This window comes from Plectropomus leopardus, chromosome 16 (assembly GCF_026936395.1).
Source record: "Plectropomus leopardus strain MGB_pleo_1.0 chromosome 16, ASM2693639v1, whole genome shotgun sequence".
Taxonomy (NCBI): domain Eukaryota; kingdom Metazoa; phylum Chordata; class Actinopteri; order Perciformes; family Serranidae; genus Plectropomus; species Plectropomus leopardus.
In genome coordinates, this window is record NC_142191.1 from 15441578 (window position 1) to 15458821 (window position 17244).

General features: G+C 37.0%; 1 protein-coding gene across 10 annotated transcripts in view; it reads right to left on the reverse strand.

Moving 5' to 3' along the window:
• The window catches only part of otofa (otoferlin a), a 136297-nt gene that overhangs the window by 14612 nt on the left and 104441 nt on the right, over nucleotides 1-17244 (reverse strand). For 3 of the 10 annotated variants that reach the window (XM_088089231.1, XM_088089226.1, XM_088089225.1), the window contains 2 exons: nucleotides 16637-16824; nucleotides 14955-15095 (listed from right to left, as the gene is read on the reverse strand). The exons of 1 other annotated variant lie outside the window; for it this stretch is intronic. In XM_088089231.1, coding sequence (XP_087945357.1) covers nucleotides 16644-16824 — 181 coding nt within the window. In that variant the 3' untranslated portion in view covers nucleotides 14955-15095; nucleotides 16637-16643. Of the gene's footprint in view, nucleotides 1-12762; nucleotides 15096-16636; nucleotides 16825-17244 lie in introns of those variants that run through there. 6 more of the 10 variants (XM_088089228.1, XM_088089232.1, XM_088089227.1 and 3 more) reach the window with 3 other exon arrangements.

Sequence of the window (17244 nt, forward strand, 5' to 3'; positions counted from 1 at the left end):
TTTTTTCGACATGCTTTTTTAGGTTGTTTTTTGCCATTCTTTGCAAGTTTTAATGCTATGGCGTGTCTCAGCATGCTATTTTATGCTGTTTTCAGGTGTTTTCAGGTGTTTTGGGGACATGTCATTTTTTGACATTTTTGCCATACTATAGTCTTGCTGTTTTGGTCATTTTTTTGACATGCTATATTATTGTGTTTTTGGCCATTTTTTGCAAGTTTTAATGCTATGGCGTGTCTCAGCACGCTATTTTATGTTGTTTTCAGGTGTTTTCAGCTGTTTTGGGGACATGTCATTTTTTGACATTTTTGCCATACTATAGCCTTGCTTTTTTGGTCATTTTTTCGACATGCTGTTTTAGGTTGTTTTTTGCCATTTTTTGCAAGTTTTAATGCTATGGCGTGTCTCAGCACGCAATTTCATGTTGTTCTGACGTATTTTTAGCTGTTTTTGGGACATGTCATTTTTTGACATTTTTGCCATACTATAGCCTTGCTTTTTTGGTCATTTTTTCGCCATGCTGTTTTAGGTTGTTTTTTGTCATTTTTTGCAAGTTTTAATGCTATGGCGTGTCTCAGCACGCAATTTCATGTTGTTCTGATGTATTTTTAGCTGTTTTTGGGACATGTCATTTTTTTGACATTTTTGCCATACTATAGCCTTGCTTTTTTGGTCATTTTTTCGACATGCTGTTTTAGGTTGTTTTTTTGCCATTTTTTGCAAGTTTTAATGCTATGGCGTGTCTCAGCATGCAATTTCATGTTGTTCTGACGTATTTTTAGCTGTTTTTGGGACATGTCATTTTTTGACATTTTTGCCATACTATAGCCTTGCTTTTTTGGTCATTTTTTCGCCATGCTGTTTTAGGTTGTTTTTTGTCATTTTTTGCAAGTTTTAATGCTATGGCGTGTCTCAGCACGCTATTTTATGCTGTTGTGAGGTGTTTTCAGCTGTTTTTGGGACATGTCATTTTTTGACATTTTTGCCATACTATAGCCTTGCTTTTTTGGTCATTTTTTCGACATGCTGTTTTAGGTTGTTTTTGGCCATTTTTTGCAAGTTTTAATGCTATGGCGTGTCTCAGCATGCAATTTCATGTTGTTCTGACATATTTTCAGTTGTTTTTGGGACATGTCATTTTTTGACATTTTTGCCATACTATAGCCTTGCTTTTTTGGTCATTTTTTCGACATGCTGTTTTAGGTTGTTTTTTGTCATTTTTTGCAAGTTTTAATGCTATGGCGTGTCTCAGCACGCTATTTTATGCCGTTTTCAGGTGTTTTCAGCTGTTTTTGGGACATGTCCTTTTTTGACATTTTTGCCATACTATAGCCTTGCTTTTTTGGTCATTTTTTCGACATGCTGTTTTAGGTCGTTTTTTGTCATTTTTTGCAAGTTTTAATGCTATGGCGTGTCTCAGCACGCAATTTCATGTTGTTCTGATGTATTTTCAGCTGTTTTTGGGACATGTCATTTTTTGACATTTTTGCCATACTATAGCCTTGCTTTTTTGGTCATTTTTTCGACATGCTGTTTTAGGTTGTTTTTGGCCATTTTTTGCAAGTTTTAATGCTATGGCGTGTCTCAGCACGCTATTTTATGCTGTTGTGAGGTGTTTTCAGCTGTTTTTGGGACATGTCATTTTTTGACATTTTTGCCATACTATAGCCTTGCTTTTTTGGTCATTTTTTCGACATGCTGTTTTAGGTTGTTTTTGGCCATTTTTGCAAGTTTTAATGCTATGGCGTGTCTCAGCATGCAATTTCATGTTATTCTGACGTATTTTTAGCTGTTTTTGGGACATGTCATTTTTTGACATTTTTGCCATACTATAGCCTTGCTTTTTTGGTCATTTTTTCGACATGCTGTTTTAGGTTGTTTTTTGTCATTTTTTGCAAGTTTTAATGCTATGGCGTGTCTCAGCACGCTATTTTATGCCGTTTTCAGGTGTTTTCAGCTGTTTTTGGGACATGTCCTTTTTTGACATTTTTGCCATACTATAGCCTTGCTTTTTTGGTCATTTTTTCGCCATGCTGTTTTAGGTTGTTTTTGGCCATTTTTGCAAGTTTTAATGCTATGGCGTGTCTCAGCATGCAATTTCATGTTGTTCTGACGTATTTTAGCTGTTTTGGGACATGTCATTTTTGCCATTTTTGCCATACTATAGCCTTGCTTTTTTGGTCATTTTTCGACATGCTGTTTTAGGTTGTTTTTGCCATTTTTGCAAGTTTTAATGCTATGGCGTGTCTCAGCACGCTATTTTATGCCGTTTTCAGGTGTTTTCAGCTGTTTTTGGGACATGTCATTTTTTGACATTTTTGCCATACTATAGCCTTGCTTTTTTGGTCAGTTTTTCGCCATGCTGTTTTAGGTTGTTTTTTGTCATTTTTTGCAAGTTTTAATGCTATGGCGTGTCTCAGCACGCAATTTCATGTTGTTCTGACCTATATTTAGCAGTTTTTGGGACATGTCATTTTTTGACATTTTTGCCATACTATAGCCTTGCTTTTTTGGTCATTTTTTCGACATGCTGTTTTAGGTTGTTTTTTGTCATTTTTTGCAAGTTTTAATGCTATGGCGTGTCTCAGCACGCAATTTCATGTTGTTCTGACGTATTTTTAGCTGTTTTTGGGACATGTCATTTTTTGACATTTTTGCCATACTATAGCCTTGGTTTTTTGGTCATTTTTTCGACATGCTGTTTTAGGTTGTTTTTTGCCATTTTTTGCAAGTTTTAATGCTATGGCGTGTCTCAGCACGCTATTTTATGCTGTTGTGAGGTGTTTTCAGCTGTTTTTGGGACATGTCATTTTTTGACATTTTTGCCATACTATAGCCTTGCTTTTTGGTCATTTTTCGACATGCTGTTTTAGGTTGTTTTTGCCATTTTTGCAAGTTTTAATGCTATGGCGTGTCTCAGCGCGCTATTTTATGCTGTTTTCAGGTGTTTTCAGCTGTTTTTGGGACATGTCATTTATTGACATTTTTGCCATACTATAGCCTTGCTTATTTGGTCATTTTTTCAACATGCTGTTTTAGGTTGTTTTTTGCCATTTTTTGCAAGTTTTAATGCTATGGCGTGTCTCAGCACGCTATTTTATGCTGTTGTGAGGTGTTTTCAGCTGTTTTTGGGACATGTCATTTTTTGACATTTTTGCCATACTATAGCCTTGCTTTTTTGGTCATTTTTTCGACATGCTGTTTTAGGTTGTTTTGGCCATTTTTTGCAAGTTTTAATGCTATGGCGTGTCTCAGCATGCAATTTCATGTTATTCTGACGTATTTTTAGCTGTTTTTGGGACATGTCATTTTTTGACATTTTTGCCATACTATAGCCTTGCTTTTTTGGTCATTTTTTCGACATGCTGTTTTAGGTTGTTTTTTGTCATTTTTTGCAAGTTTTAATGCTATGGCGTGTCTCAGCACGCAATTTCATGTTGTTCTGATGTATTTTTAGCTGTTTTTGGGACATGTCATTTTTTGACATTTTTGCCATACTATAGCCTTGCTTTTTTGGTCATTTTTTCGACATGCTGTTTTAGGTTGTTTTTGGCCATTTTTTGCAAGTTTTAATGCTATGGCGTGTCTCAGCACGCTATTTTATGCTGTTGTGAGGTGTTTTCAGCTGTTTTTGGGACATGTCATTTTTTGACATTTTTGCCATACTATAGCCTTGCTTTTTTGGTCATTTTTTCGACATGCTGTTTTAGGTTGTTTTTGGCCATTTTTTGCAAGTTTTAATGCTATGGCGTGTCTCAGCATGCAATTTCATGTTGTTCTGACGTATTTTTAGCTGTTTTTGGGACATGTCATTTTTTGACATTTTGCCATACTATAGCCTTGCTTTTTGGTCATTTTTTCGACATGCTGTTTTAGGTTGTTTTTTGTCATTTTTTGCAAGTTTTAATGCTATGGCGTGTCTCAGCACGCTATTTTATGCCGTTTTCAGGTGTTTTCAGCTGTTTTTGGGACATGTCCTTTTTTGACATTTTTGCCATACTATAGCCTTGCTTTTTTGGTCATTTTTTCGCCATGCTGTTTTAGGTTGTTTTTGGCCATTTTTTGCAAGTTTTAATGCTATGGCGTGTCTCAGCATGCAATTTCATGTTGTTCTGACGTATTTTTAGCTGTTTTTGGGACATGTCATTTTTTGCCATTTTTGCCATACTATAGCCTTGCTTTTTTGGTCATTTTTTCGACATGCTGTTTTAGGTTGTTTTTTGCTATTTTTTGCACGTTTTAATGCTATGGCGTGTCTCAGCACGCAATTTCATGTTGTTCTGACGTATTTTTAGCTGTTTTTGGGACATGTCATTTTTTGACATTTTTGCCATACTATAGCCTTGCTTTTTTGGTCATTTTTTCGACATGCTGTTTTAGGTTGTTTTTTGTCATTTTTTGCAAGTTTTAATGCTATGGCGTGTCTCAGCACGCAATTTCATGCTGTTCTGACCTATATTTAGCAGTTTTTGGGACATGTCATTTTTTGACATTTTTGCCATACTATAGCCTTGCTGTTTTGGTCATTTTTCGACATGCTGTTTTAGGTTGTTTTTGTCATTTTTTGCAAGTTTTAATGCTATGGCGTGTCTCAGCACGCAATTTCATGTTGTTCTGACGTATTTTTAGCTGTTTTTGGGACATGTCATTTTTTGACATTTTTGCCATACTATAGCCTTGGTTTTTTGGTCATTTTTTCGACATGCTGTTTTAGGTTGTTTTTTGCCATTTTTTGCAAGTTTTAATGCTATGGCGTGTCTCAGCACGCAATTTCATGTTGTTCTGACGTATTTTTAGCTGTTTTTGGGACATGTCATTTTTTGACATTTTTGCCATACTATAGCCTTGCTTTTTTGGTCATTTTTTCGACATGCTGTTTTAGGTTGTTTTTTGCCATTTTTTGCAAGTTTTAATGCTATGGCGTGTCTCAGCGCGCTATTTTATGCTGTTTTCAGGTGTTTTCAGCTGTTTTTGGGACATGTCATTTATTGACATTTTTGCCATACTATAGCCTTGCTATTTTGGTCATTTTTTCAACATGCTGTTTTAGGTTGTTTTTTGCCATTTTTTGCAAGTTTTAATGCTATGGCGTGTCTCAGCACGCAATTTTATGCTGTTGTGAGGTGTTTTCAGCTGTTTTTGGGACATGTCATTTTTTGACATTTTGCCATACTATAGCCTTGCTTTTTGGTTATTTTTTCGACATGCTGTTTTAGGTTGTTTTTGGCCATTTTTTGCAAGTTTTAATGCTATGGCGTGTCTCAGCATGCAATTTCATGTTATTCTGACGTATTTTTAGCTGTTTTTGGGACATGTCATTTTTTGACATTTTTGCCATACTATAGCCTTGCTTTTTTGGTCATTTTTTCGCCATGCTGTTTTAGGTTGTTTTTTGTCATTTTTTGCAAGTTTTAATGCTATGGCGTGTCTCAGCACGCTATTTTATGCCGTTTTCAGGTGTTTTCAGCTGTTTTTGGGACATGTCATTTTTTGACATTTTTGCCATACTATAGCCTTGCTTTTTTGGTCATTTTTTCGACATGCTGTTTTAGGTTGTTTTTTGTCATTTTTTGCAAGTTTTAATGCTATGGCGTGTCTCAGCACGCAATTTCATGCTGTTCTGACCTATATTTAGCAGTTTTTGGGACATGTCATTTTTTGACATTTTTGCCATACTATAGCCTTGCTTTTTTGGTCATTTTTTCGACATGCCAGTTTAGGTTGTTTTTTGTGATTATTTGCACGTTTTAATGCTGTGGCGTGTCTCAGCACGCTATTTCATGTTGTTCTGACGTATTTTTAGCTGTTTTTGGGACATGTCATTTTTTGACATTTTTGCCATACTATAGCCTTGGTTTTTTTGGTCATTTTTTCGACATGCTGTTTTAGGTTGTTTTTGCCATTTTTGCAAGTTTTAATGCTATGGCGTGTCTCAGCACGCAATTTCATGTTGTTCTGACGTATTTTTAGCTGTTTTTGGGACATGTCATTTTTTGACATTTTTGCCATACTATAGCCTTGCTTTTTTGGTCATTTTTTCGCCATGCTGTTTTAGGTTGTTTTTTGCCATTTTTTGCAAGTTTTAATGCTATGGCGTGTCTCAGCGCGCTATTTTATGCTGTTTTCAGGTGTTTTCAGCTGTTTTTGGGACATGTCATTTATTGACATTTTTGCCATACTATAGCCTTGCTTATTTGGTCATTTTTTCAACATGCTGTTTTAGGTTGTTTTTTGCCATTTTTTGCAAGTTTTAATGCTATGGCGTGTCTCAGCACGCTATTTTATGCTGTTGTGAGGTGTTTTCAGCTGTTTTTGGGACATGTCATTTTTTGACATTTTTGCCATACTATAGCCTTGCTTTTTTGGTCATTTTTTCGACATGCTGTTTTAGGTTGTTTTTGGCCATTTTTTGCAAGTTTTAATGCTATGGCGTGTCTCAGCATGCAATTTCATGTTATTCTGACGTATTTTTAGCTGTTTTTGGGACATGTCATTTTTGACATTTTGCCATACTATAGCCTTGCTTTTTTGGTCATTTTTTCGACATGCTGTTTTAGGTTGTTTTTTGTCATTTTTTGCAAGTTTTAATGCTATGGCGTGTCTCAGCACGCTATTTTATGCCGTTTTCAGGTGTTTTCAGCTGTTTTTGGGACATGTCATTTTTTGACATTTTTGCCATACTATAGCCTTGCTTTTTTGGTCAGTTTTTCGACATGCTGTTTTAGGTTGTTTTTTGCCATTTTTTGCAAGTTTTAATGCTATGGCGTGTCTCAGCACGCAATTTCATGTTGTTCCGATGTATTTTCAGCTGTTTTTGGGACATGTCATTTTTTGACATTTTTGCCATACTATAGCCTTGCTGTTTTGGTCATTTTTTCGACATGCTGTTTTAGGTTGTTTTTGGCCATTTTTTGCAAGTTTTAATGCTATGGCGTGTCTCAGCACGCAATTTCATGTTGTTCTGACGTATTTTTAGCTGTTTTTGGGACATGTCCTTTTTTGACATTTTTGCCATACTATAGCCTTGCTTTTTTGGTCATTTTTTCGACATGCTGTTTTAGGTTGTTTTTTGTCATTTTTTGCAAGTTTTAATGCTATGGCGTGTCTCAGCATGCAATTTCATGCTGTTCTGACGTATTTTTAGCTGTTTTTGGGACATGTCATTTTTTGACATTTTTGCCATACTATAGCCTTGCTTTTTTGGTCATTTTTTCGACATGCTGTTTTAGGTTGTTTTTTGTCATTTTTTGCAAGTTTTAATGCTATGGCGTGTCTCAGCACGCAATTTCATGTTGTTCTGACGTATTTTTAGCTGTTTTTGGGACATGTCATTTTTTGACATTTTTGCCATACTATAGCCTTGGTTTTTTGGTCATTTTTTCGACATGCTGTTTTAGGTTGTTTTTTGTCATTTTTTGCAAGTTTTAATGCTATGGCGTGTCTCAGCACGCTATTTTATGCTGTTGTGAGGTGTTTTCAGCTGTTTTTGGGACATGTCCTTTTTGACATTTTGCCATACTATAGCCTTGCTATTTTGGTCATTTTTTCGACATGCTGTTTTAGGTTGTTTTTGGCCATTTTTTGCAAGTTTTAATGCTATGGCGTGTCTCAGCATGCTATTTTATGCTGTTTTCAGGTGTTTTCAGCTGTTTTTGGGACATGTCATTTTTTGACATTTTTGCCATACTATAGCCTTGCTTTTTTGGTCATTTTTTCGCCATGCTGTTTTAGGTTGTTTTTTGTCATTTTTTGCAAGTTTTAATGCTATGGCGTGTCTCAGCACGCAATTTCATGCTGTTCTGACCTATATTTAGCAGTTTTTGGGACATGTCATTTTTTGACATTTTTGCCATACTATAGCCTTGCTTTTTTGGTCATTTTTTCGACATGCTGTTTTAGGTTGTTTTTGGCCATTTTTTGCAAGTTTTAATGCTATGGCGTGTCTCAGCACGCAATTTCATGTTGTTCTGACGTATTTTTAGCTGTTTTTGGGACATGTCATTTTTTGACATTTTTGCCATACTATAGCCTTGCTTTTTTGGTCATTTTTTCGACATGCTGTTTTAGGTTGTTTTTTGCCATTTTTTGCAAGTTTTAATGCTATGGCGTGTCTCAGCACGCTATTTTATGCCGTTCTCAGGTGTTTTCAGCTGTTTTTGGGACATGTCATTTTTTGACATTTTTGCCATACTATAGCCTTGCTGTTTTGGTCATTTTTTCGACATGCTGTTTTAGGTTGTTTTTTGTCATTTTTTGCAAGTTTTAATGCTATGGCGTGTCTCAGCACGCAATTTCATGTTGTTCTGACGTATTTTTAGCTGTTTTTGGGACATGTCATTTTTTGACATTTTTGCCATACTATAGCCTTGGTTTTTTGGTCATTTTTTCGACATGCTGTTTTAGGTTGTTTTTGGCCATTTTTTGCAAGTTTTAATGCTATGGCGTGTCTCAGCGCGCTATTTTATGCTGTTTTCAGGTGTTTTCAGCTGTTTTTGGGACATGTCATTTATTGACATTTTTGCCATACTATAGCCTTGGTTTTTTGGTCATTTTTTCGACATGCTGTTTTAGGTTGTTTTTTGTCATTTTTTGCAAGTTTTAATGCTATGGCGTGTCTCAGCACGCAATTTCATGTTGTTCTGACGTATTTTTAGCTGTTTTTGGGACATGTCATTTTTTGACATTTTTGCCATACTATAGCCTTGCTGTTTTGGTCATTTTTTCGACATGCTGTTTTAGGTTGTTTTTGGCCATTTTTTGCAAGTTTTTCTGCTATGGCGTGTCTCAGCGCGCTATTTTATGCCGTTTTCAGGTGTTTTCAGCTGTTTTTGGGACATGTCATTTTTTGACATTTTTGCCATACTATAGCCTTGCTTTTTTGGTCATTTTTTCGACATGCTGTTTTAGGTTGTTTTTGGCCATTTTTTGCAAGTTTTAATGCTATGGCGTGTCTCAGCGCGCTATTTTATGCTGTTTTCAGGTGTTTTCAGCTGTTTTTGGGACATGTCATTTTTTGACATTTTTGCCATACTATAGCCTTGCTGTTTTGGTCATTTTTTCGACATGCTGTTTTAGGTTGTTTTTGGCCATTTTTTGCAAGTTTTAATGCTATGGCGTGTCTCAGCACGCAATTTCATGTTGTTCTGACGTATTTTTAGCTGTTTTTGGGACATGTCATTTTTTGACATTTTTGCCATACTATAGCCTTGCTTTTTTGGTCATTTTTTCGACATGCTGTTTTAGGTTGTTTTTTGCCATTTTTTGCAAGTTTTAATGCTATGGCGTGTCTCAGCACGCAATTTCATGTTGTTCTGACGTATTTTTAGCTGTTTTTGGGACATGTCATTTTTTGAAATTTTTGCCATACTATAGCCTTGCTTTTTTGGTCATTTATTCGACATGCTGTTTTAGGTTATTTTTTGCCATTTTTTGAAAGTTTTAATGCTATGGCGTGTCTCAGCGCGCTATTTTATGCTGTTTTCAGGTGTTTTCAGCTGTTTTTGGGACATGTCATTTATTGAAATTGTTGCCATACTATAGCCTTGCTTTTTTGGTCATTTTTTCGCCATGCTGTTTTAGGTTGTTTTTTGCCATTTTTCGCACGTTTTAATGCTATGGCGTGTCTCAGCACGCTATTTTATGCTGTTGTGAGGTGTTTTCAGCTGTTTTTGGGACATGTCCTTTTTTGACATTTTTGCCATACTATAGCCTTGCTATTTTGGTCATTTTTTCGACATGCTGTTTTAGGTTGTTTTTGGCCGTTTTTGCATGTTTTAATACTATGGTGTGAGTCAGCATGCTGTTTTATGCTGTTTTCAGGTGTTTTCAGCTGTTTTTGGGACATGTCAAATTTTGACATATTTGCCATACTATAGCCTTGCTTTTTTGGTCATTTTTTTTGACATGCTGTTTTAAGTTGTTTTTGGCCATTTTTCGCACGTTTTAATGCTATGGCGTGTCTCAGCACGCAATTTCATGTTGTTCTGACGTATTTTTAGCTGTTTTTGGGACATGTCATTTTTGACATTTTGCCATACTATAGCCTTGCTTTTTGGTCATTTTTCGACATGCTGTTTTAGGTTGTTTTTTGCCATTTTTTGCAAGTTTTAATGCTATGGCGTGTCTCAGCACGCTATTTTATGCTGTTTTCAGGTGTTTTCAGCTGTTTTTGGGACATGTCATTTTTTGACATTTTTGCCATACTATAGCCTTGCTTTTTTGGTCATTTTTTCGACATGCTGTTTTAGGTTGTTTTTTGTCATTTTTTGCAAGTTTTAATGCTATGGCGTGTCTCAGCACGCAATTTCATGTTGTTCTGACGTATTTTTAGCTGTTTTTGGGACATGTCATTTTTGACATTTTTGCCATACTATAGCCTTGGTTTTTGGTCATTTTTCGACATGCTGTTTTAGGTTGTTTTTGGCCATTTTTTGCAAGTTTTAATGCTATGGCGTGTCTCAGCACGCTATTTTATGCCGTTTTCAGGTGTTTTCAGCTGTTTTTGGGACATGTCATTTTTTGACATTTTTGCCATACTATAGCCTTGGTTTTTGGTCATTTTTCGACATGCTGTTTTAGGTTGTTTTTGTCATTTTTTGCAAGTTTTAATGCTATGGCGTGTCTCAGCACGCAATTTCATGTTGTTCTGACGTATTTTAGCTGTTTTTGGGACATGTCATTTTTTGACATTTTGCCATACTATAGCCTTGGTTTTTTGGTCATTTTTCGACATGCTGTTTTAGGTTTTTTTTGGACATTTTTTGCCAGTTTTTATGCTATTGCGTGTCTCAGCGCGCTATTTTATGCTGTTTTCAGGTGTTTTCATCTGTTTTTGGGACATGTCATTTATTGACATTTTTGCCATACTATAGCCTTGCTTTTTTGGTCATTTTTTCGACATGCTGTTTTAGGTTGTTTTTGGCCATTTTTTGCAAGTTTTAATGCTATGGCGTGTCTCAGCATGCTATTTTATGCTGTTGTGAGGTGTTTTCAGCTGTTTTTGGGACATGTCATTTTTTGACATTTTTGCCATACTATAGCCTTGCTGTTTTGGTCATTTTTTCGATATGCTGTTTTAGGTTGTTTTTGGCCATTTTTTGCAAGTTTTAATGCTATGGCGTGTCTCAGCACGCAATTTCATGTTATTCTGACGTATTTTTAGCTGTTTTTGGGACATGTCATTTTTTGACATTTTTGCCATACTATAGCCTTGCTTTTTTTGGTCATTTTTTCGACATGCTGTTTTAGGTTGTTTTTTGTCATTTTTTGCAAGTTTTAATGCTATGGCGTGTCTCAGCACGCTATTTTATGCTGTTTTCAGGTGTTTTCAGCTGTTTTTGGGACATGTCATTTTTTGACATTTTTGCCATACTATAGCCTTGCTATTTTGGTCATTTTTTCGACATGCTATATTATTGTGTTTTTGGCCATTTTTTGCAAGTTTTAATGCTATGCTGTTGTGAGGTGTTTTCAGGTGTTTTTGGGACATGTCATTTTTTGACATTTTTGCCATACTATAGCCTTGCTTTTTTGGTCATTTTTTCGACTGCCATATTATGGTGTTTTTGGCCGAACATTCTATGGTATGGAGTGTCTCCACATGCTTTTTTATGCAGTTTTCAGTAGTTTTCCGAACATGTCCTTTCTTGACATTTTTCCATATTATTTTATTGGTTTTTGGGTTGTTTTTTAACATGTGACATTATGGTTTTTAAAAAAAATAATAATATGTTAAATGTCCAAAAAATATTACAGTTTGTTATCTGAAATAGCACCAAAAAGTCATTCCAATTAGTGGCCTGTGATCAATACAGGCCAATACTATAGGTGGCCAGAAAAGATAAAAAGAATATACAAATGATTGTAAATAATGAAAACTGGTTCATTCTGTTTGATCAAGCTTTTTGGAAAAATGTTTTCAGTTTAATTCAAACCATGATACTTCTTTCCCTAAACTGTCAGGGCTGTCTAACATGGAAGACAAACTTCTCCCATATTCCTCAAAACGTGGACTATCAACATCTTTCCAGTAAAGGAAGAAACTCTATAAAATCTGTCAAGGATCATAGATAAAACAGCTGTGTTTTGTAGGTCACATTTCTCCCATATGTACAACATGCTGTGTTAAGCAGAAGGCTATGGCATTTTACACTGCAGAAATTAGCTCAGCGGCTGGCGGACTTTTCCTCCACTAATAACTTAACCAACTTGCTATTATTTATGCTCTCTCTTACTCACCGCTGGTTTAAATCCCTCCACCTGCGACAGAACAGCACGGATGACTGTCAGTTTACATGCACCTTATTTTTAGCAGCAGCTAAGGCAATGTTAGCGAGAGCTCAGTCAAGAGGCCGGCAGTTACGTCATTGTTCCTCAGTTTGGTTTTTGTTTACATTTGACATGCGCCATCTGCTGACTCGCAGTTTCTCCGAAACATTTCCACACTGATGATTTATTCCCGAGTCAACAGCTTCATCCTCATCATCTTTCTCTTAGCCGCTCCCTATCCCGACGCTGCGTAACGGTGGCACAGACTTTCAAAATAAGGGCACGCCTGAAAGAGGATGATATTGATCAATGTTTATACTTCGCATAGATGCTACATGATCGTTGCTCATTTAGCCGATATATGGATGCAGAACGATGGATCGTCACACCCCTACTGTAGTATGTAATCCAAAATGGCATCAAATTGTCATACTATAGTATTTCGTCAAAAATAGCACAAAAACGTCACGCTATAGCATGCTGTCCAGAATTGCATTAAAAAGTTCAGAGTATAGTATGTAATTCAAATAGCACAAAAAAGTCATATTTAGTATGTCGTCCAAACATATACTTTTGAAATTGTTTTTTCTTTCTTTCTATGCAGTGTGTCTGTATATGCTAGGTTACCCCACTAAACTAGTTATTTCACAGGGACCCATGTGTTCACAGTCCGAAGAAATAGTTATCATTGTCTTTTAATAAATGTACATATTGTTGAATTGCTTACTAACTTTAGGTATGAGTACTAGCATTGATGACGTTGTCATTCCTTACCTGGCAGAGGCTTGTTTGGGGGATCAGCTGAGTAAAACATTAAAAGTGACCCTTTTACATACAACTATTCTTTCCATTGTTAATATATCTAATATAGTCCCTATAACAATCTTTAAACATGTTGTCCATTGATTTCAATTTATTTTAAATGAACTAAAGAGACAAAAAGTAAATATTGCACACGTTTCAACAGATATATAAACACAAATTTGTTGTAAAAACAGGCAAGTTTAGTGCAAACAGTAACTCTAATTGGTGAAACACAGAATCACAAACAGACACAAATGAGGTCAAGCACAGTCAAATTTGAAACGGAGTAACTAACACCGCAAACATCGCCATCTGATACAGAGATGGAGCCTGAGCTTGGAGAATCAATCCCCTTTCACCACTCCTATCAAGTGCACTGTAATCAAAGTCCCATGAAATCATCTTTACATTATCTGTAATGTTAAAGATAGCAGGTTTTGGTGATTTGGAGAGACAGTCATGCCAACGCACACGACCTCTGTGGTCAGTTAACACAACGACGCATGCATATTGACATATACGTCTACATTTAAGTATAAAACAGTAATGACCTTGAAGTGTTTGTTGCTTTTGAAGCGGTTTAAACCAGAATTTGTCAAAGATATGTGCATATAATATTCTTTATCCAGCTATTCTCATTTTTAAAATAATTATTTATTATAATTATATGACTCAAGTCTGGCTTGGTTGCTTTGATACGTTGCAGTTGAACTAAACCCTGTAGAACTCATATTAATTAATTTATTTTGAAGTTATGTTGTTCTCTGTCTCATTGGATTTAATTAGGAAAATAGACATCTTTATTTTTGTTTCTTCATTATTATTCTTGAAGTGTGCAAAGACTGCAAGAGCTAAATTATTCAATAAAAAATGTAACACTTTGCTTTAATTCCCACTATTCAGTATTTGTAAGCCGTATGTGAACGTTAAACTTAGTTTTAAGTGTTTATTATTGTTGTTTTCTTTTCAACAACGTAAAGTCCTCCTGTAGATAATCATAATCAGAGGCTGGTGTATTAACAGATCTTAAATGAGAAATAATAAAACACAGGTTTAGTCACTGGAGAAATTATAATTTTTTAAAAATTTGTACACTAATAAACAGTTAAAAATTACCTTATTTCTGTGTATATCCACATTATAGTGTGTTATACAGTACACCCTTCATTTAGTATTTATATAGCACTTATTAATACTTAAAAGGGAGTTAGAGCAAAATGTTACTTAACATATTGTTCATTTGTTCCCTAACTTAAATCAACAGCTGACATTGTGGCAGTCATGGAAGATATAATAGCATCACTTGAAATGAATGTCCGTGCAATCGCGTGGCCACTAACCCAACACTGTGACTTAACTCAATAAATAAATAATGTAAAAGTTGTAAAAACAGATACAGAATAAAGAAACATTCATTGTCAGGTAACATTGCTTGAAAGGAATAAGAACATCACGGGTTATATTTTGTAGCAAATGATTGCTTTTTAGTCAGTTCAAGGATGGAGTCCAGATGCTGAGCGTTAGATTTGTTATGCTTGCTGCAGATCGGATAAATGATTAGCCTGTTAGTGTTTCTCATGAATTGGGGGGGGCGTAAGTCATTTTGGGTGGTTTCTGCCTTTTTCTGCAGAGGGAAGGTGGCGAGCTGATTGAGATGATCAGAATGGATAAGGGAGGAGGAAATAATGCAATCAGACTCCCAATCCCCTTTTCCTTGTAAGTGAGACTCATTTTACTTTCCTAGTTTGCGCTCACAAACCAGCATCTACTCCCTGTGTCTCCCCCATTCATCCATCCATCTATCCGGCTGGCCACCCCCATCCCTGCCTGTCCTCCCAGCAGCCTCTCAGGCCCCCAGCAGCTTTTTGACCAGGTAGCCCGGCATGCTGTAGAGGAAGAGGCCCAGCATGATGAGCAGCAGCAGGGCCAGCACGATCTTGATGATCAGCCACTTGTAGCGGTTGCACACCAGGTAGCGGATGGCTTTCAGCGGGCTCAGGAACCACAGAAAGGTGGTGTCTGGGCGACTAGAGTGGGGGGGTTATAGTGGGAGGGAGGTTAAGAATTAGATGAAGGTGGCGTGCGGGGAGATGGAGGAGTAATGTAGGGTTAGGAGAGGCGAAGAAAGGGGAGAGAGAAACAGGATGAAACATGGGAGGAATAAAAGAGACAGAAGGCTGGTGTTAGTGGCTAGTCAGCTAGTTGCATTTGAGTTATTTTTCACTGCAGCATGCTCATGTTTGTATCAATATTAAGTGTCAGAGGACCAAAAAATCACGTCACAGAGTAAAAGCTCAGCAATATAAAACTTATGCAGTGAATATGCTGATAAAAATGGATGGATGGTTGACCAACAGCTCTGAACACTGATGTTTCTCCAGGGCCGCTTGTTTCTTTAACCAGACAGCCACTGATGTCTCTTTTTAACCCCGTCGGCAGAATAAATGTTGGCATTGTATGTTTCTGCTACTTAACATTTGGACGTAATTATGTAGTGGATACGTTAAGACACTATATTTCAACAGCACTATGGTTAACGTATGGTAAGGTTCAGACACAAAAACCACCGTTTGGGGGACACAATCCCAGCAGGAAATGCAGCAATGTCTTGGTAAGAAAAAAAATCGCTTTTTGTGGCAGTGTCTTGGCAGGAAACATGGCATGTCTTTTGGAAAAAAAACAGACGCTTCCTGTTTCTCTCTCCCCTTTCTTCGCCTCTCCTAACCCTACATTAACTCACTCCTCCATCTCCCCGCACGCCACCTTCACCTAATTCTTAACCTCCCTCCCACTATAACCCCCCCACTCTAATATCAGGGATAGTGATATTAGGTACTGATGATAGTGATGTCTCAGTAAATCATCACCATCTCCAGTAAAAAAAAAAAAAAAAAGTGACGGGTTGCTACAAAACACCCAAGTTTGGTGGCTAAAAAGCGGTGAGACACAGCATCTATCCACCATCCACTCCACCTTCTGATAACAAAGTCAGCTCGTATACCATGTAACCTTAGAAACACTGAAATGATACGCAAGTACTCGTGGTTTGCAGAAACGTACAATGGAAACATTTTCTTCTGATGACTTTTCATTGTCAATAACTGTATTTAAATTTAACTAAAATTCTGGATTTAGAAGCTACATTAAACTTGTACATCTCTTAACAATGCAGAAGAGTCTGACAAACATGGCTGCCTGATCGTGATAGTTAACACTTGCAATTACTTTACATGTGAATCTTTCCCATCTCTGTCATGTGTCCTTTATGACATAAACTATAAAAGCAGCCCTGCATGTTTCTATACCTGTAATTCTACAGTCGGTCAGTTATAAGACGTTTAATGGAATGTGGTGGTAAAAGACACTTTGTCACGCAGAAAAATTGATACGAGATATAGCAGAGAAAGAGACTAATCTACAGCTGAAGCAACAGAGGAGAGACAGAGAAGAAACAAAGACACAGTTTTAGCAGGACAGGACAGGAGCGACTACAGGAAGGGCAGCAGAGTCCAGGAAGCGAAGGGGTTATATAGAGAAGCAGAGACAGCGAGGAGGGGGCGGGGGCTACCAGCGCGTCAGGCCCCCAGCATCTTCTTGACCAGGTAGCCGGGGATTGAGTAGAGGAAGAGGCCCAGCATGAGCAGAAGCAGTAACAGGCCCAGGACCTTGAGGATCAGCCAGCGGTAGTTGTGCCAGATGAAGTAACGAATGGACTTCAGAGGGCTCAGAAACCACATAAGACTGGTGTCCGGGCGACTTTCCGGAAGGAGGTAGACAGAGGGAAGGAAGGAAGGAAGGAAGGAAGGAAGGAAGGAATGTAGATGGAGGCAAAAACAGGGATAAAGGGGGAGTCACACGCACATAGGAGGGGAAGGGGGAGACAGAGGGAGACAGTTGAAGAGATGATAGGAGGAGAAACGAGTGCGAAAGTGTAACAGTGGCCTTTTGACAGTGCAAAAAGCAGTGCAGGGTCAAACAAGACCAAATCTGTATTAAATATTAGGTCCTGATTATTTGTGATTTGTAATATTTGATTCATTGCGTTTTGCACTGCGAGAATGATTTTATTGAAGAGGAGATTTGAGAAACGGTCATGTCTGCGCACACAACCATCCTCAAATTTGATAAGTGAAACAAGAGTGTGTGTGTGTGTTTGTGAGCGTTAGATTCTACATG